Here is a 20003-nt window from a genome sequence, read left to right on the forward strand (position 1 = left end):
CCGCGAGGATATTTTGATTTTAAGTCGCAATTATAATTAATCTGACGTTTTAGAATTATGTAGCTAGAGCTAATCCATGTATATTTTGATTGTTATATTTTCCGAAATACGTCTAACTTGTTTTGTTCTTGTTCTTTAATCATAATATTGTTAGTTTGTAGATTTATTCTGTTTTATTTTTGTCCAATTATGCTGTAACTCGGAGCAAAGACAAATTCGTTGAATACATCCCCACCTATATTAAACAACCTAACTAAACTCAAAACAAATCAGCTTAAGCCTTAACAGTAATAAATTTCTTCCAAGGAAGATTCAAACTAAGGAGGTTAAGTTTACGTTTTGTCTCCAATCTACTACCATTGGGCCACAATATTAGTTTTGAAAAAAAATGTTCGATTTATTTTGTGAGAGTAATCCTCCAAAAAAAAAAAAAAAAAAAAAAAGTTGACAATTTGTGAAAGAAAAAAAAATGAATGAGCTGTGGGATTATGGTCGACATGTGGTTGGGCAGAGAGGTCATGTCGCCTTCTTTGCTCTCCCTTTCTCACCGTTCTACGGATTGTGATGTTTTTGTAAGAAAAAATTACCCTTAAACCAAAGCACTTCTTTTATTCCCCCACTGATGTTGGTATGTCTACTTAGCCCCACATAACTTCCTAACTATTTTGCTCTGCAATTTTAATACTATATTTTTATTTTATAATCTCATGAAATCTTGACAATTTTTAGAAAAATACACACTATTTTAATTGCTATATATTGAGACAATATTTATTGAATATAACATATGTTATTTGTAACTTGTAAACACACAATGCAAAAACTATGTATTTTAATTTTAGAGATGATATATGATGTAAAAAAATAAGTGAATTATAACTAGAAATCCATTGATGATTTTTTGATTATCAAAATAGTATTAGTAAATGAGCGTCGATTGATAAATATTATCTATAAAGCATAGAATGTTTCGGTTACCATATGAATGAATATATAAATGTTTTTAGCGATAAGTTAGTAATTAGTTACAACATCGATCGTAAATTAACTATCAAAATTTTTGTATCGGTTTTGCCAAGTAATATGTTTTCAATAACCAAAAGTAATGGCTGATTTTCTTTAGTGGATAAATTAATGATAAAATTTTGACGGATCATCAATAAACCAAAAATACATGAGAAGATTTTTTTTGTGTGTGTTAATTTGTAATAAATATAAGCTTATAAAAATTAGTTCCTAAAACTAAAAATATTTATGAAAAATCCAAAAACAATTCCTTCAATATCTATTTATTGTCAATCTTTTACGGATAATTTTGAGTTTTTCATCTTCAAATGGTAAAAGTGCATGACTTGAAGAAGAACTTTGGTCAGATCAGATAAAAGAATTCCAGAAAAAGAAAAGGTTTAGTTATAAATTAATATCACGTTCCAGCCAAAAGAACTCGAGATAATTTATACTTGAAAGAAAGTGTTACAAAATAGATCGAGATGTGGAGGATTTTGATCATTATTGACTGATGATGATAGCGAAAAGGTAAATCAAACGAACACCTAAATAATAATAAGAAAATGGTACATAAATTATGAACTACACTTTTTACAGACGTACTGATGATGATTATAAATTTATAACTATAATATAAAATTAACATTAATCTTTAATTTTAGTACATCCACCCGTAAAAAAAAAAAAGATTCAAGCCCTAAATCCCAACTTCGTCTCGATCTCTCTCTCCCGTAAACTTTTCAGCTCGCACGATGCTAAAAGGATGTCAGTCCTTTTTCTCTGCTCAAGCACTCGTAGATTTGTTTAATTACATATACCCTTTTCATCAAGTGCATAATCATATACGACTGTATGATTATTATCAATTATTATATCTATTTTCTAGGGTTTCATAAAAAAAGATGCTCTTCGATTAATGCAGAAACTATTTATGCACACCAACCTAATTTAAAAATTAAATACTATATATATATATATAAATTCATTCGTTTAAATTAATTCCCTACTTATTCCTATATAATCTATTCGTTTATACTACTTTCACAAACCTCCAGTAATCTCACTTTTCTCTTTGACGAAATTTTAAATAATTTTGGATTAAGTAACTAAACCCTATTTAGGAGACGTATTTCAACTATTATTATAGCACACTTGTTCAAAATTAGTAGTTGTGTATTCAGCAATGTCACTTGGACAGTGTAATTAATATGGTGGATTTAGAGAGATTTAACTCCAATGGTTTCAACATCTTACATTCTTTTTTCCCTTCTTCAAAAGAAAACATGTCGCCGCTAGAGTCTTTAATTTAACGTGTCGCTGACGTTGGGCTATTGAACATATGTACCCATATATTATCTAGATTCGAGTTTGCATATTGCATGTTTTTGAGAAAAAAAAAATCATGTAAATCGCATCCTCAAATCATATGATTATCATAAAATCTAGTAAGAAATTACCTCAAAGTAATTTTTTTTTGGTAGTTAAAACTTACAAGTTAACCGATCAAATGGTTTATATATAGATAAATTTCTTCTTTGACGGCGGCTCATATGCATAAGTTTTAAAACAAGACCGTCGTTGGGTATAATTAAATCATAGTAATTCTTAAAGCATAACCATCCATACCCATCTACATAAGTACAGAACTAGTGCTTGATACAGAGGAACAATTGATCTCATCGTAAGTTGGGACCTATTAAAAAATATTTATTTATAAATATACATATAAATAGAAGTATCAAATTTATATTTAATATTTATTGTATGTATATATATATATATGCATAATAACAAATCTGGGAATGCATAGAGGTGTGTATAGGGCTTTCAAGTCTTTACTTACAGCAACTATCTATAACTCTCTGTAGCCAGAGCTCTCATTACAGAACAGAACAGAAACAGAAACCAAAACAGAGCTTTCTACAGCACAGAAATAAATTTTCTCATTTACAGACTGTTTTACTTTCTTTCCTTTTTCAGAACTTCTTCTTTCTGTTTCTCCTTTCTTTCCCTTTTGAGGTTTTTTAATCTCTTTAAGCCACAAGAAACGTTTCTCAAGTTTCCTGTGAACTCTTCTCTTTGTTCTCTTCTTCTGATACCGGTTTAGCTTTTTTTTTTCATGTGCTCTGCCGTTACTACAACAAGGTTTGTTTAAAGATCAGCTTTTTTTTCCTTATCATTTTTCCTTTGCATGAAACTTGAAGAAACTAGTATGCAAATTTGCTCTATTTCTGAGTATGTTTCTCACATTTTGTGTTTGTTTTGGGTGTTTCCTTAGGATTGTGTTTGATCTGATGGAAGGATTGGAGTCTGTCTACGCTCAAGCTATGTATGGAATGACACGAGAGAGCAAAATCATGGATCATCATCAAGGATCGGATTTGATTTGGGGAGGAAACGAGCTAATGATGGCTAGAGAACTCTGTTCCTCTTCTTCTTCTTTTCATCATCACCACCAACTTATTAATCCGAATCTTAGCAGCTGTTTCATGTCTGATCTTGGAGTTATCGGTGAGATTCAACAGCAGCAGGAACATGTTGGAAACAGAGCTAGCTCCATAGATCCATCATCGCTCGATTGTTTGTTATCGGCGACGTCCAACAGCAACAACACTTCAACGGAAGACGATGAAGGGATCTCAGTGCTTTTCTCAGATTCTCAGACTCTTTGGAGCTTTGGTGGAGTCTCCTCTGCTGAGTCTGAGAACAGAGAGATCACTCCCGAGACAGCAACAACAACAACGGTAAATCCAAAGTCTTTGAAGAGAAACAGAGGAGGAGACGAGAAAGGAAGTCACTTCCGTCTTGTTCGTCCTCAAGATGATTCGGAGAAGGGAGGTTTCAAGCTCATCTACAACGAGGATCAATCGAAATCGAAGAAACCAAGAACAGAGAAAGAACGAGGCGGTTCATCAAACATTAGTTTCCAACATTCAACTTGTGTGTCTGATAACACCGAGCCGGATGCAGAGGCGATCGCGCAGATGAAAGAGATGATCTACAGAGCGGCTGCATTTAGACCGGTGAATTTTGGTTTGGAGGTTGTGGAAAAACCTAAGAGGAAGAACGTGAAGATATCGACTGATCCTCAAACGGTTGCAGCGAGGCAGAGGAGGGAGAGGATAAGTGAGAAGATTAGGGTTTTGCAAACATTGGTTCCAGGTGGGACGAAGATGGACACTGCTTCAATGCTTGATGAAGCTGCTAATTATCTCAAGTTCCTTAGAGCGCAAGTAAAAGCGTTAGAAAACTTGAGACCCAAGCTTGACCCAACCAATCTCTCCTTCTCCTCTGCTCCTTCTCCTTCGTTTCCTTTATTCCACCCATCTTTTCTTCCTTTACAAAACCCTCATCAGATCCATCATCAACCAGAGTGTTGAACAATTTACAAAGTCTCGGATTTGAATGATTGAAAGATTATAAAACTTTTGAGTTCATCATCATCATGCAAACAGAATCATGGCGTCTTGATTGTTTTAGCAGTTCTCAAGAAAGGCACTTCTGTGATGTCGGGAAGTGTTTGTTTACACTTTCCAGTCTTTGTTTTTGCATTTCTTTTTATATAAAGTTTTTTTTTATAGAATCTGTGGAATTCGAGGGTTTGAAAATATTGTGAAAAACAGAGCCGCAAGAAGTTAACTACGGTCTCCGCAACATTTTCATTACTATATTAAAGAAAAGAAAACGTAAGATAATTGCAATTATGAAGCGATGATTATCAACAAAAGTGTTTAGAAAGTGCCATCTCTATCTCTCTCTCTCTCTCTATACATTCTTTTTTTAGTTTCATAAAAAAGTTTTAGCTTTACTTGGAGAACTCTTTTGGAGTACTACAATACTAACAATATATGTCCATATATATATATATATTGGTACTTAGGAACATTATCCATATGAAAATTTGACTTTAGATCTGTTTTTTTTGGAAGATAATAATAAGAGTATTTGTGCAAGGTGTATATATGCTGGTGTTAGTGGAAGAAACATATCATGGACCTAATTTGATATCGAAATAAAAATTCAAAGAGAGAAGTTTAAAACATAGTTAGTTGTGGATTGAGATTAGTAGTAAGAAGAGTTAAGAGGAATAATGAAGGCGTGCGCCTTGAGAATATAACTCCACCTGACTAGTTATACCCTAAAATGCTCACCACATGCTTCTCTCTTTCACTCTCCATCTTTTTATTCTTCTTTTTTGTCTTTTGGTTTTTGTCTTATTTCGTCCCTAAATCTCCTTAAACACATTCTCCTTTCTTTAATTGTATTTTCTTATGTTCTTTTTTTTGATGGATGTGTTTTTTTATTTGATTTGGGAATTATATTGACTATGATCAACTTTTTATTTATTTGCAATTTACACTTAAATGATAATTTGAAAAAAAAACTAACATGCTACCTTTTCTACACTTATATTTTAAGTTAATAAAATAACATGCTCCTTGAGCTAGCATGTTACTGTTTTAATATTCGCGTATACCCAAATGTATTGTGCTCAAGAGCAAAGTTCATGATTATATATAGCAAGTTTAACAATAGCGATTGGTTAAATAATCCATTATTTTTGTTTTTGTCGATAGCCCAACAATCATAATTTTTAATATGAACTTTCAAAACATAGAACATGTTATTTGAATCTTTAATTTTTTTTATTTTACAATTTAGTATAATGTCTATGTCGATCTCTCTAAGTATGCTAGTAATTTCAGAAAAGAGGTGCGTTTAACGTTTTTTTTTCTTTGCCATGTGTAACATAGCTTTTGAGTCGCATCATATTGTTCGGTCGATTGTGAATGAAAATCTTATAATACCTTTTTAGAACATGGACTCCATAAAGGAGAAGAAGACTAAAAGGTCTAATCAAACTTAAACAAGTTTTAAACCAAAAAAAAAAAAAATTAAGACAAGTTTACATTTGGAAGAGTCTCGTAAGGCCAATTGCAACCGGGATATTGGATGAATAAATTCCATTGTGTAACGGCAATTAAGTCAAACCATAAATAGTATCCAATTTGTTCTTCATTAAATTAGTCATCAACGCAATGAAGCAATCGGAGATGCAACCGACTTGGTTTGGTAAAGTTATCTATAACGAGTAATATATGAAGTCAAATATAAATTGATGATTTAGTAGATACAATACTATATATAATCCGTTATTTTAATATCAAAAAATCATATATTCAAGTTGACTCCCAACAAACAGAAAACTCAAACGAATTATATAAAAAAGATTTTGAAGTATAGAATAATTCATCAAAAGAAAAAGTCAGGATTCGATGGGTGTTGCAAGCTGGGGAGATAAGAGAGATCGATCATTCTTGTTGACTTTTTTAATTGAACGGTTATGGTCTTTTGTTTGTTTCCATGTAACGTTTTAGACAAAGATGTCCATGTGAAGCAACCTATTTTTAGAAAGTTTTAACATAACCACAATTAGTGTTATTGTATATCTTAATAAGTAAATCCTAGGTTTTGGTCCTACTAATCATATGTCCATACTTCTAATATGGTCCGCAAATCACACCAACAACCTTATTTGTACACATGTCGATCTATTTATTATTTATTGCAGTCTTAAAATCATATAATATAGGAAATATCAAATGGAATCAAGAACAAAGTATCTTCTCAAATCAGAGGATACATTTTGGTGACGAAAGCTGAATATTTTTGATTTCATCAACTTGGCAACTTCTTCGCTCAAATTGAAAAAAAAAAAGAAAAAAAAATCATCCAGTTGTCCACAATCATCAAATGAGATGCAGAGATGGTATACCTTTCTATTATCATCCTCATTTGACTTTATTATTCATCAACTTGTTCTTCTTTCAGAAAAGGAAAAATCCATTTCAGTTTTTTTTTTTTTTAACTTTTTTAAATTGATCATATTGTAAGCTTTTTAATCATTCCAAGTACCATATACGCTGGCTGATAATTTTTTACGTTAACTTTAATGTGCACTTATATTTTTAATATATACGCTGGCTGATACCATGTATACTACTATATATGTTGCAATTTTTTTGTGTAGAATTGTAATAGTATTAAATAAAAAATACACTAAAAATGGGATTTTTTTAATATTCAAATAAAATTCATGTATGATCATTTATAGTGTATTATTTTGGAACTATCATATTAATTATTTTATCACGGTATAAGTAATTGAGTCAATTAAAAAAACCATAAATTTTTTGATGAAGTGAAATGATCATGTGATATTTAGTAGAAAATTGTTTTACGACTTATCTTTGTTTCCATAATCAAAAAGCGTAACCATAGTTTTGGTGGATAATGAGCGAAGAAATAATTTGTGTTACTTTGCCTCACAAAAAATATACACACAACAAATTTTCAGAGATATAACGTATAGATAAAGTCACTATCATATACTATAAATGACGTGAATTGAGACAGAAGATGGTCGTAGTTACAAAGCTCATCGTTAAGTTGGTTAAAAGAAGAGAGCAGAAATTTTGAGATTGTCCTTCTTACCCACCCGTCTAATATAAAATACACACTTACTATCTACTATTTTACTTTTAATATTAATTTTCTTAGGAAAAGATTCCATAGGAAGTGTTGACAAAAAAAAAAAAAAAAAGATTCTATAGGAAGTATTAGGTAAAATGCTACAAACATATTATTTGAGCCCGAATCTAATAAAACTCTGAAAATCTCTTTTGACAAAAATAGAAAAGAAAAACTCTGAAAATCTTCTTAAGAGTGCAACAACTACATCTGGTGGATAATCGTTTATGATTTGTTAACAGCTAAGATATATAATGATAAAAGTTATATTATTTTTCATTTAGATCATTATTTTCTCATTAGCTTTATCTTATGGGTTTTATTAGATCGAGTCTTTGTTACTTATCTTGATTCCAATAAATCACATTCATCAATGACATAAAATTATTACAAAATTTCGAAACACTTTTAAAGTAATGAAAATGCACTCACAAAAACAAAGATAAAATGACTCTTGCATGCAGTTTATAATTAGCGAGCATCAGGGGTAGATCCAATATCAAAGTTCATGCTCACTTCAACAGAACTCTGCGAGTTCATGTTTTGACTCGTTCCTCCTCTTGAGTTTTCATATGCCAAACACTCGTTTAATTCAATAACAACTTGAGACATTGTTGGTCTTCTAGTTGAAGAAGGATTTAGACACGACATTGCCAGTTCAACTGCTCTCCAGACAGAACCAGAGTCATAATCACCGTAGAGATTTGGATCCATAATGTTTTGAATGTCTCCTTTTGTAAGCATTACCCCCACCCATTCTGCTATATGTGGCTTTTCGCGACTTTGATTGATTACAGGTTGGTTTGTGATGAGCTCTAATAGTACAATTCCAAAGCTATAAACATCACTTTTTTCGTTTAACCAATTTGTTCGATAATATCTGCGAAATAATAAAAAAATTATCCTATTAAAAAGAAGAAAATATGCAAAATAAAATAAAATGGTATTGATCGTGAAAGATGAAAACTGTTTAATTATCTCAAGATTAGTTTAAAATAAAATTAGTTATCAAGGGATTAGAACTCTTACTCTGGATCAAGGTATCCGGGAGTTCCAGCAACAACCGTTGAAACATGTGTTTCTCCTTCAATCGGAAAAGATCTCGAAAGCCCAAAATCAGCTAGCTTGGCCTGAAAATGTTCATTTAACAATATATTTGTGGTTTTGACGTCCCTATGTACCATTGGTGGTTTGCATCCGTTATGCAAGTATTCCAAACCTATGAAAAAAAGTTCTTTTCATCAAGGATTTAAATAAATGAATAGAAGAAACAAGGAAAAGTTATTTAAAAACTCATATCAAACCTTGCGCAGACTCGACAACTATTTTCAGTCTAGTTTCCCAATTCAGAATAGATCCACCTCGTTTTCCTACATTTGAACCAATAATATATTGAATATGTTAAATTACCACAAACAATATGTTTTTGTACAACCATAAATAACTTACCTGACATATGTTCTTTCAAATCTCCATTAGCCATGTACTCGTAGATAAGAGCCAAATTTTCTCCTTCATCACAATATCCAACGAGGCCAACCAAATTTTTGTGGTGAACTCTGAGAAGAAGTTCCACCTAGAGAAGTGGAAGAACAATTATAGATCAAAATTTGACATGATACTCTTAAAGAAAAATAGAGTTTCTACGAACCTTTCTTAATAACTTTGCTAAAACTTAATTACCTCTGCTTTGAATTCTTTATATCCTTGAGAAGATGAGTGTGAGAGCATTTTAACGGCTACTTGTTCAGTGCCATTTACAGTTCCATGATAAACCATTCCAAATCCTCCTTTACCAAGAACTCTTGCAAAGTTTTTCGTCATGGTCACAACCTCTGAGTATGTAAACCTTCTGTTCTTCGTCATTATTGCTGGTTCTGAAGATCCGGTTGTTCTAGCTTCTGATACTTGCGTATATGATTCTGGACCTAATTAATGTTACAGTGCATTAGTATAATGAGACTGTGTATACATGTATTGTGTACACATTGATTGCAACTTTTAAGGCCATTTATAGGTATACCTTGGTTGTTTGATGTCTTTTTCTTTTTGAATACAAAGAAGAGAGCCAATGCAAATCCAAGAACAACCACAGACGCAACTGATGCAACAATTGGTACTACCAAATTCTTTTTATTGGCACCACCATTTCCAGCTTTGTTTACACATAATCCATCCGGACATATGAGATCCGAGTTTCCTTCAACACTATAGGTTATCAACACTATATGTTACCAATGCTTTAAGGACAATTGAACATATCATTTATAAAAAAAGAACTCCTAAATAATATAATGATATGAAAGAAAAAAAATTACTTCAACTGTAGTCCTTTCTTCTGTAGAAGGGTTTGAGGAACAGAGCCGTTAAGATTGTTCCCACTTAAATTTCTGTTAAGAGATCAACAAATTTAGATAAATAGCCAGTGGAAGAGGCTAATAGACAAATAAAAATGTATTTGCTTTGAAACGACTCACATGACCAAGAGTGATTTTATGTCAGCAAGAAATTCAGGTACTTCTCCCGTCAAATTATTATTTGACAAGTCTCTATAAAAAGCATTTGGAAGTACAAAACATGTTATACATAAGAACATGTTTATAACTATTATATTGAGCAAATTGTTCTCTTTATCATGCTCAATTTTGAAATTGAAAATACTTACAGTTCTTGTAGGTGTATTAGATTCTGAATGTCTTGCACGATGATCCCAGTTAAATTACTTGAGGATAAGTTTCTAAAAGACATATTTATGAACACATTTTATGTAGAGATGAATAAAACCATTTGACATAACTAATACCATAATTTAAAGACTGATCTTACAAGGAAGTGACAATAGGCGGTGTGGATATATCTAGATTATTGCAGTTTAAACCATCCCACAAAAACTGCTTTGGAACACAAGGATCTCCTTGCCAGCTAATTTTACTCAATCCATAAATATTTTGGATACTGTTCATAGCAGCAACTATAACAACGTCACATCAATAAAAAAACCCATTAAGATATAATTAAAGATTTATATCGAGGAAAATTAAAAAGCATATATATTAGACATACCATCATCTGGATTTGTTTCTAATTGTGGGAAATCGATCACGGTGAAAACCTCGAGAGCGTTCATGAGCGGAGGAAGAGTAGATTTTGGCGTTTTAATTAACTCCAAGAGGCATTTCCCTCCTTCACATTGTTGTGCTGTCGAATAGAATATAGTTTCCATGGCTAACGTTTTAGGACTATATCGTTCAAAAGCAAGATTCCCATTCAATGTCACTTTGAATTCTCGGGTGTCGATGGACCTTAGAGTTTGAATCTCGGCGAAATGCATGTACATATAGAATTGTGTTGTAGAAGATGGCAATAACCATGAGAAGTTCCACGTTGCAGAAGAACTTATAGGCGTTGAGGCGGACGCCATTACAACTTGTGGTGGTGCATAACTATTAGAACTATTTATTTTGAGATTGGTAGTTAATTCTGTCCACTCTACTGAATCAAAAAACGGATACCATTTACGATCATCGACATCATCCGGGTACCTAACATAAATAATTCAATCATGTATTAAAAACCAAGTTATAAAAATATGTGATCCAAAAACAATAAAAATTACAACAACCAAGATGGTGAAAATGTGTTATATTAAATGAACAAAACTTAATTTCGTGCATCCAAACCTAATAAGATTAATAAAAAAATAATCTTTAAATTTCAATATATACACCTACATGTATTAATTTTAAATTTTAAATTAAAAATCGTTACATTAAATTGATTTTTTTTATCCTAAATCGATCAACCCCACATTTTCAAACCAAATTAGAAACAAAACATTATAACCTGATTAAATAAAAAGGTATGATTAGTACCGTATGTTTTGGCCTGAGGCGCTGAAATAATATCTGAAGAAATACTTCAGAGAGCCGCTTTGAGTATTGTAAGTATTGTTTTTAAGTGGTCGTAGCTCTAACGTATTAATCATAGGTGAGCTTGTTCCTGTCTTAACAAGACAGACCTGGAGACTCTTAGATGTGGTCTTGTGGATGATCTCTTGGATAGTACCGTTGGTCCGTCCGACCATATCAACCGTTGCCCATAGATTTGGACCAAGGTAAAGGTCGAAACTCGGGTAATTGTCAAGACCATCGTAGTTACCATACACAAATACAGCTTTGATCAGATAGTTTGTGTCTTGCGTGACATTCAAGGTGTAGCAGTTTCGGTCTCCATCCGGGAAGTATCTAAGCTTCAAAGTCGGTTTACTGAAGATGGACTCGAATTCTTTCTGGATTCTTCCAGTTTTGCCACTATGCACGAAACCATTGTCCGTGGAGTATGTTAATCCGGTTGAAGGATCATTGTAAGGAGGATCGTTTGGCAATGATCCACAATCCAAACTGATGAATCCTAGTAACACATATGAGGGAATTGTATCGGAAGACTAAGTAAGAACATATTTTCAATGAAAATGAATCAAAACAACATAAATATGTGCATGTGTACATATACCTTTTTGGTCCTGTGCTTCAACGAGATGTAAAAGGGCATAAAAAGTGATGAAGATCAACGCACATAACCGAAGTGCTTGAGGATGATTCTCCATTATTCTACGGTACAAAGGAGATAGTCATCTACAAAATTGGAAAAACACAAAAAGCTTTAAGATATCTAGGCAATAATGAAAATGATCAAGCACGACGTATTTTAGTAGGCCAACTAGTGTAAAAAAATTAGAAAAAATAAACAGAGTCAGCTGTCTACTACCAAAATAAATTTAAACTAATATGTATGATTTTGATGAACATTCTATAAAGATTTAAAAATCAACGATCGAATAATCTTCTGGTGCCGTTTAGTTGAAATTAATTAATGATCCGTTTTCTAACGTTGTATTCGTACGTATGCAATAATATATTATATCTTCAACTATTTATATCGAATAGAAGCAAAAGTAGAACTTGGTTTGGTTTTTTGAAAATTTTCAGTTTATAAATATAGAATCCAAATCGAATATTATCTTGGGTTTGTGCAGCAAATGGTATGCTACGACGTGGAACTTGGAAGAATGGATTCACACCTTTTGTCAAAAACAACCAAAGATTGGGCAGATCAAAATGGTCCCAAAGTGCCTAAACTTATAACAAACTTGAATATTAAAACTAAACGTAGAAACTGGCTTCGCTGGTCCAGGAAGGAGACGTGCATGCAACACAACTTGGATATAGAGATACTTATAGTTCAATTAGTCGTTGACCTTTGTGTTTAATATCATTCGATGATGATCATTTGACCTGTCTTTGTTTATGTTACCCCTTCTAATTAATTAGGTTATCTTCGGAAAAAAGTTCAATAGGTTTAAAAAAATCACCATTCATCATTCATCGTCATTTACTTCTTTGTTTTGGTTGAGAATCTTTCAATTTATAATTTAAGTTTTTGTTTAATTTTTATGAATTGTGTCATAATATTATTTTTTTGTGAAAGGGAGGACTTAACTCTCGAAAAAAAAAATCCTTAATTTAGATTTATTTGTCAATACATATAAATGCCAGAAAATAGATTTAATACTCATTTCGTTTCAAAATATAGAATGTTTTAACTAAAACACACAGATTAAAAAGTCTTTACTTTTAACAAGTTCAACCAATCAAAAATAATACTTCATAATATAAAATACTAAATTAATCTAAAACTTGCATAAAAACTTGAAAACATACTATATTATGAAACAAAAAACTTCTCTAAAACATTTAGATCTTATATTTTATTTTGAAACGGATGGAGTACATGATTTGTTTTTGTTACACATTTGTCTAATTCTCTTTTAATTTTGGGCCAAAATTGGGCCCAACTATACTCTTCTCTCTCTCTCCTTCGCGGCGAAGCGAGACAGACTCACTTCAATGGACTCATCTCTGCTCTCGGCGGCTACGGCCGATGCCTTCAACGGCAATGCGGGGGATCAGATTCCTCCTCCGTTACAGCCTCCGGGCACGGATATGACTGGTATCTCCTTCAGGGATCAGCTCTGGATCAATACGTTCCCTCTTGATCGTAACTGCATCTTCGATTACTTCGCTTTGTCTCCCTTCTACGATACAACCTGCAACAACGAGAATCTTCGGAGAAGATCCATTCACCCTCTCGATATCTCTCACCTCTCGTAATTCCTCCTAACTCGTTTCACCTTTTTCCAATTTCGATTTTGCTTTTCAATTACATAAATAAAGGTTTCAATTTTTAGGTCAGATTTAGGGTTTGCTCTCTTTGATTCCTGAGATAGATTTAGGGTTTACATTCAGTGACAGTGTTTTGATTGATCATGTAGGAATATGACAGGATTAGAGTATATGCTGACTGATGCTACTGAACCAAACATGTTCGTCATCCGTAAGCAGAAGAGGGATGGTCCTGAGAAAGTCACACCAATGCTAACATATTATATCTTGGATGGTTCTATATACCAAGCTCCACAGCTTTGTAGTGTCTTTGCAGCTCGAGTTGTAAGTTGTTTCTTAATCTTTTCTCTTTTGGGGTCTTTAGTTTCTGGTATGTTTTGTTTTACTTCTCTTTTCTCATTTTGTGTGTGTGTGTGTGGAACCAGAGTCGGACTGTTTATCATATATCCAAGGCTTTCTCTGATGCTGCATCGAAATTGGAGACCATTAGACAAGGTAAGTTTCATTTTCTTTCAATATATTTGATGGCTCTGTTCTCAATTGATGTCTTGCCAGAAGTATTTATGGTTGTGTTTAGTTGAATTAGCCAGAAGTTTTAAAGTTAACTGAGGAAGCTAATTCTATTCATTATCAATCCCACGGGCCATGTTGAACAAGTGTATGGTGTTAACAAAGTACTTGTTTATTGGCAGCTCTGTGTTGCACTTGAGAACTTCACCAGTAATCTGATTTTATCTATGTATTTTCAGTTGATACTGAAAACCAGAGGGAACCTTCTGAGACGAAGCCTGCTAGTGAGACTGTTGATCTAAAAGAAATGAAGCGAGTTGATACCATTCTTACCTCGTTATACCGCAAGGTAACTCTGAGAAAATGCATTTTCTCGACTACTGACATCTCTTGCTATTATGATGAATGTTGCTGACTTAACTTCATATTCTTTCCTTCTGATTGAGACTTGTTTTTTTTCGGTGTTGCGGTGTGTAGTTAGCCCCAGCACCTCCACCTCCACCGTTTCCTGAAGGTTATGTAAGCCAAGAAGCATTAGGAGAAAAGGATGAGCTTGGAACACAAGGAGGAGAGTCTCAACCGCCTCAAATGGATCCTATTATCGATCAAGGTCCTGCTAAGAGAATGAAGTTCTAAGCTTATAGTTATGAAGATTGTTTTCCATCATCTATGCTTGTAAATAGGTATCAGCAAAGAATCTTCCCCTTTTAAGTCTTTTACTCATCTTTTAATTTGAACTCGTTACACAATTCTTGAGCTAATTACTTCTCATAAATTTTCGCTAAACGAGAATCATCTCACCGCAACTACCTCAAGGTCAACTAATGGCAATAACTGCAGCATGTATTTACTTCAATATCTATCTATCATGTAGAATTGTAGATTGTTTAAATCAGAAGATAGTTACATCAATTACCGTGTGAAATCAAAAGATAGTTGCATCATCAAAACTAATGGCTTGTGTTGGTCAATGGTAACTGGATTTGATCTCTTAATTAATTTATTGCCAAGTCCTCTTCTTGCCCAACTTGTTTAGTTTACTTCCTCTCTCTAACCCGGCTATATAATCATCATCCCATCATGGTTTCAAGTATCAACTGCAAATTGGTTTAATTCAGTAACATTCACACATCTTAGCTGCGATGAAAGCTGGGTCATCAAGTTCCACCATCCTCCTATACGTTATTGTTCTCTCGCTGGTCTTGTCTCCAATACTTCCATGTCAAGCAACTAGTTTGCCTCTAGGAGGTAACCTACTTATCTCTGCATATTCTCTAATTTACAATATCACTCTCTGTTTCCGTTTTTCTTAGAGGGAAATAATGATGTTTTTTTTTTCAATGTAAAAGTTGGAGGGCGTAAGTTGATGGCGCCGTCACCACCAATTCTCATGTGTCCACAGTGTGCATGTTGTGCACCTGCTCCACCCGGTTTTTGCTGCCCATGTCGTTGTCCAGGCGGTCCCTAAAAAGTCGGTGATGTCTGCCTCATCAGAAGGGCTACTGTGATGAGTTATATATGTGTGATCTTTTAGTTTATATGTATAAATAAGTAAAACAAAAAGTATACTCTTACTCTGTGTGTCTGAATAAGAAGGGTTCTGCTGTATGTTTTTAAGTTTATTAGTTTTGATCCTTGGAGAAATTGCTAAACAAACTGGATGACGAGAATTTAGAAGAGACCAAATAAATAACTAAGAGAATACAAAAAAATGAAGGGTAATAGTATCACGAAATAGCCTTTTTTTTCATTGTATAAAACATTCCAAATTTTAAATAGCTTCCTAGTTCGTATGACATTACAATATTTTCTGACCAGGTTGCTCTCCCTAGCATCTCCTAGTCAGTTTATAATGGGCTCAGAAAATATTTGACATAGCAAAATCAACTTAATTTCGAAAGAATGTTTGACAAAATATTACTAAAAAGAAATGAAATGCTCACTAAATGATAATATCTTCCAAAGCTGAGGAGAAGATACATGCAAAAAGTCCACTATGTACAGTAATACGTTACCATATACACCATAAAACAAAATGCACAATCTCCTTTCTTCAGTCATTGGTGTCATGGTGATGTAATCTAAAATAAACTGCCGTCTGCGAGATGGTTTTCTTAGTTATAATTTATCCCCCTATGGCTATATCGATATGAATCATTCTGAAGAAATTGGAAAATATACTTCAAATATATATAGTCTCGTATTTTTGTGTGTGTGTGTGTGTGTTTTTCTTAATTTATTTTCGAGCATCTTGGTGATTTGAATCAAGCGGGCCGGAAACAAAAGAAAAGAGGTGACTGTATAAGTTCTACATGTAATGCACAATCTCCTTTTTTTTTTCTGGGAATATTTATCTTGGTCATTTCCTTAAATAATCCTTTGAACAATATTTCAAGCTTTTCTTATTCAAAGATGTAAAAAGATCTTCCACTTGGCTCTGATCTGAGTTTTTGTTTTTTGCCAATGTTACAAGTTGTACATATAGTTTGCCATTGTTACAAGTTGTACATATAGCTAGAAATCATCACCCACTCATCTTTCAAGTTATACCACTAAGCCAAGTATGGTATGTTGCAAATATACTATACTAAGTGGCATTTTCTCGATATCTTACAAAGACAACTTAAATTTGCAAAACCAAAAAAAACAAACCCCAAAGTAACCACAACTTTAAATCTGTAAAAGTTCTTTAAAAGGTTTATTCTGAGCTATTCCTACTAATGTCTTAGTGCCACCTAGAACTTAGAAGTTTCCTCATAAACAGTTAAAAAAAAAAACTAAACGTAAACCTAAAACATATTTTAAAAACTAATACAACCTGAAAAACTAGAAATTCTTCATAAATAATTAAGAAAAATCATAATAGATCATCATTAATCATCAAAACATAATTACAAAAACATGATAAGAGCAAATTTCAAAAACATAATTGATCAGAACTAATCACAGAATCATCATAAACTAAGGTAATCTTCATTAAAATATTCAAAAAACTAAAAAACAATTTACCAGTGCTCTTGGTGAATGACCTGAAGATTGTAGAATCTAGGTATATGGTCCAGTTTAAAGAAGCGACGAGGATGACATCAATAGATGCAAAGACGACGAACTTCTTCCATTTGACGTTTCTAAAAAGTGAGAAATTAGATTTTGAGAGAATAAAAAAAAATTTAAAAGAAAATTAGAAATTATTAGGAGTAGAGAGGTACCTACTCCGCTCTCCTCAAAGTTTGCCGGCGCATCTACACAGCTGGTGAAGCTTTTGGCCGGAGAAATCTCTCCTTCGTATCAGGTTCAATATTTCCGTTTCAGATTAAGTTCTTTTCCCCAAGATTGATTGAGAATTGTCGGATTACGTTTATTTAAAAAGAGAAGGGAATCAATATATAATAGATAGATAAGCTTGGAATCGATAAATGGTAGATAGGATAGGGTAAACAGTGAGTAAAATTAGGTTGTGGTAAAAGAAAACTGAAATTTACCACGTACATAATGTTATCAATCTATATGAATAGTATCTACTGATCTAGTATTAAATCAAATATATAGGTTTTGGGATAAAAGAAGATAGAGATCACGTATGCTTCAATACAAGTTACGATTGCAATTATTTCTCAATTACCAAAATGTTTACGATTGCAATGTTATTTCTCAATTAGATTTTAATAGTAAAGAAAACCCAAAAATAGCAATAGACAATCAATCATAATAAGCAATTCGAGTCAATATGAACTACTCGTGCACATAATCCTAAAAAAGTATCTCTATAATATTAAAAGAGGAGTACAAAATAAAGAATGTCCAAAAATTATGGCTCTTATTACATCATAGAAAAAGAATTTTGAAATTAATAAGAGTAATTTGATGAAAAAATCAATTGGATCATCTAATTAGAATATCCAAGATCCATGGATACTTAATATGGATCTTACAAAAAAAATCACTAATAACTAATTAAGGAAAAACCAAATTTAATTATGAAATATATATAATTTCGTAATTACAGTATATTTTAAAAACAATTACGAAATTGCAAAAGTAATATCTTTTGTAATTTTAAATAAATACATAAATATATTTTGCAACATCTGAATTTATTAATACAAGAAGTTAACCAAAATAAATTATAACTAGGAGAGTTACCCGCACACTTGTGCGGACAGGAATTTAATAGAAAATGAATTCAATTTTATTTTCTAAATTACTAAATCAGGTTTTTTTTTTTTTTTCAATTCCATTTTTTAAAAATGGAAACAAATAAGAGTACTTAATAAGATGGTTACTACAGTATTCTACATATGTAATATCTTTATTAAGATTTTAAGGCCCATTTTAAAATTTTCAAGTATTTAATGAGCACAATACATTTGTTATGAATAATTTTAATTAGAATAATATAGGAAAGGAGATCACTCTGATTTCTGAAATCAATGAACTAATGTACTTTTGTCTATTCGTTGGTCTATAACTATATGAACTAATGGTATTTGGTTAATTCTTTGGTCTATAAATATATGAACTAATGTTCTAATTGACTTCCTTCGTTTAGACCATTGAGATAATATAGAAAGCAACCCATATAAGGGTTTCTAGTAATTGGTCATACAAACATTCAAAATATTATCAAGTTTGCATATACAAAAAAATTTAAAACTAATGTGCCTTCAGCTTACGTCCCTGTAGTTTCTCCTTCATGCTCCATTACATGATTTATGTAATAACGTCCAGCAAATTCCGAGCTGAAGGTATAGAAAAAACATTCATAAGTTAAACCCTAGCCTGATACACTACTTGATATTAATGAACATTCAAAACTTACATAGCCTTTTGATGCTCAAGTCCTTCAAACTCCGGTTTTATAAATATCTTGGAGGAGGCCAGTGTGTTTACACTATACGGTGTACCTAAGGATGTTTTAAGTGTTATAAAAGTTTGGTAAATTATTATACCACATAGTGTTTAGCATTTGTTCAATCAAGCGAGTGTTATTAATATTACATACCTTCATACTCTCCAACCCTCCAGAAACGCAGTACACAAAACACCGGTTCAATTTGATATGTGAGATGGCATCCAGATGACTCACATGAAGACATAAAACGGGTAGCATAGTCACTTACTGCACGGCACTTGATAGTTTCATTCCTACAAATGTAGATAGTCGAAACATTTTATGAAAGAGTCAAACTTATAAATCTTAGTAACATGATAGGTGGAATAAATGTATTTTACTTGCCATTTAATAGCGTGAAGACAACTTCATTATAATGATCTCTGTTGTCTTTCACAGCTACTACACATCCGCAAACATCTGTTGTGACAAAAAATCATTTTTTCCCCAATGAGATGAATGAATATTCCCAAAATCTATCATCTACATATAACTATTTTGGTAAAAAGTTTTTTTTTGTACTTTTCTATGGGAGGGACCAATCCACAAAGTTCCAAAATTCCTAAAAAGTCTCAAAAATTTTCAACACAAAGATAGCAATTATCTATATTCACAGGGTTTAACTAAAAGTATTTAAAACTATTTTAAATAAACGTACCGAAAGAGATGGGATGAAGGATTCTTGAACGATAAATATCGTCCAAATCTTCGAATCGGAAGTAATTTTTCGAATTTATTGATTCGAGCAGAGTCATGGTTGAATCATCCGTAAACTTGATCTGGAACAGATGATGAGTATTCCTCTCCCTGAGGGTTGGATTGATGACTTTGAAACTCCTAATATCATACCATTCACCCTTATAAATATACTTCTGGAGCTT

General features: G+C 32.5%; 4 protein-coding genes and 1 long non-coding RNA gene across 6 annotated transcripts; 3 read left to right on the forward strand and 2 right to left on the reverse strand.

Moving 5' to 3' along the window:
- The first annotated feature begins 2800 nt into the window (after window positions 1-2800).
- Window positions 2801-4591, forward strand: LOC104766031 (transcription factor bHLH87-like). Its single transcript, XM_010489845.2, has 2 exons — window positions 2801-3153; window positions 3287-4591. Exons 1-2 carry the CDS (start codon window positions 3128-3130, stop codon window positions 4386-4388), a joined length of 1128 nt encoding a protein of 375 aa, XP_010488147.1. The 5' UTR covers window positions 2801-3127; the 3' UTR covers window positions 4389-4591.
- Window positions 4592-7873: 3282 nt separating this feature from the next.
- LOC104767705 (receptor-like protein kinase At3g21340) lies at window positions 7874-12447 on the reverse strand. The gene is made up of 13 exons (XM_087503259.1): window positions 12052-12447; window positions 11412-11949; window positions 10603-11081; window positions 10366-10510; window positions 10205-10276; window positions 10017-10088; window positions 9858-9929; window positions 9563-9747; window positions 9223-9467; window positions 8989-9115; window positions 8844-8909; window positions 8569-8758; window positions 7874-8419 (listed from the first exon to the last, which is right to left on the reverse strand). Exons 1-13 carry the CDS (start codon window positions 12143-12145, stop codon window positions 8011-8013), a joined length of 2694 nt encoding a protein of 897 aa, XP_087359385.1. The 5' UTR covers window positions 12146-12447; the 3' UTR covers window positions 7874-8010.
- An 895-nt stretch (window positions 12448-13342) lies between these two features.
- Window positions 13343-15017, forward strand: LOC104766032 (mediator of RNA polymerase II transcription subunit 6). 2 transcript variants are annotated; one of them, XR_015591236.1, is made up of 6 exons: window positions 13343-13705; window positions 13871-14045; window positions 14147-14216; window positions 14299-14379; window positions 14471-14580; window positions 14709-15017. XR_015591236.1 is itself a non-coding variant. In XM_010489846.3 (5 exons), the coding sequence occupies exons 1-5, from the start codon at window positions 13446-13448 to the stop codon at window positions 14865-14867; spliced, it is 774 nt and encodes a 257-aa protein (XP_010488148.1). In that variant the 5' UTR covers window positions 13343-13445; the 3' UTR covers window positions 14868-15017. The 2 variants fall into 2 exon arrangements, 1 of the variants encoding a protein (XP_010488148.1); XM_010489846.3 differs by lacking the exon at window positions 14299-14379.
- A 356-nt stretch (window positions 15018-15373) lies between these two features.
- Window positions 15374-15887, forward strand: LOC109130744 (uncharacterized). The gene is made up of 2 exons (XM_019240698.2): window positions 15374-15479; window positions 15581-15887. Exons 1-2 carry the CDS (start codon window positions 15374-15376, stop codon window positions 15697-15699), a joined length of 225 nt encoding a protein of 74 aa, XP_019096243.1. The 3' UTR covers window positions 15700-15887.
- Window positions 15888-17078: 1191 nt separating this feature from the next.
- On the reverse strand, window positions 17079-17587 carry LOC147920400 (uncharacterized). The gene is made up of 2 exons (XR_015591237.1): window positions 17441-17587; window positions 17079-17359 (listed from the first exon to the last, which is right to left on the reverse strand). It is a non-coding gene; the product is annotated as an uncharacterized LOC147920400 (long non-coding RNA).
- Window positions 17588-20003: the final 2416 nt, after the last annotated feature.

This window comes from Camelina sativa, chromosome 19 (genome assembly GCF_030686135.1).
Source record: "Camelina sativa cultivar CO46 ecotype springtype chromosome 19, ASM3068613v1".
Taxonomy (NCBI): domain Eukaryota; kingdom Viridiplantae; phylum Streptophyta; class Magnoliopsida; order Brassicales; family Brassicaceae; genus Camelina; species Camelina sativa.

Excerpts from the sequence above, each read along its gene's own strand:
- LOC104766031 (XM_010489845.2), top strand. The coding sequence starts at position 3,128 with ATGTGCTCTGCCGTTACTACAACAAG. Across the intron at positions 3,154-3,286 it reads TCTGCCGTTACTACAACAAG|GATTGTGTTTGATCTGATGG; the intron begins GTTTGTTTAAAG and ends GTGTTTCCTTAG.
- LOC104767705 (XM_087503259.1), bottom strand. The coding sequence starts at position 12,145 with ATGGAGAATCATCCTCAAGCACTTCGGTTATGTGCGTTGATCTTCATC. Across the intron at positions 9,930-10,016 it reads ATAAAATCACTCTTGGTCAT|AAATTTAAGTGGGAACAATC; the intron begins GTGAGTCGTTTC and ends ATCTCTTAACAG. Across the intron at positions 9,116-9,222 it reads ATAAAGAATTCAAAGCAGAG|GTGGAACTTCTTCTCAGAGT; the intron begins GTAATTAAGTTT and ends CCACTTCTCTAG.
- LOC104766032 (XM_010489846.3), top strand. The coding sequence starts at position 13,446 with ATGGACTCATCTCTGCTCTCGGCGGCTACGGCCGATGCCTTCAACGGC. Across the intron at positions 13,706-13,870 it reads CTCGATATCTCTCACCTCTC|GAATATGACAGGATTAGAGT; the intron begins GTAATTCCTCCT and ends TTGATCATGTAG. Across the intron at positions 14,046-14,146 it reads GTGTCTTTGCAGCTCGAGTT|AGTCGGACTGTTTATCATAT; the intron begins GTAAGTTGTTTC and ends GTGTGGAACCAG.
- LOC109130744 (XM_019240698.2), top strand. The coding sequence starts at position 15,374 with ATGAAAGCTGGGTCATCAAGTTCCACCATCCTCCTATACGTTATTGTT. Across the intron at positions 15,480-15,580 it reads AACTAGTTTGCCTCTAGGAG|TTGGAGGGCGTAAGTTGATG; the intron begins GTAACCTACTTA and ends TCAATGTAAAAG.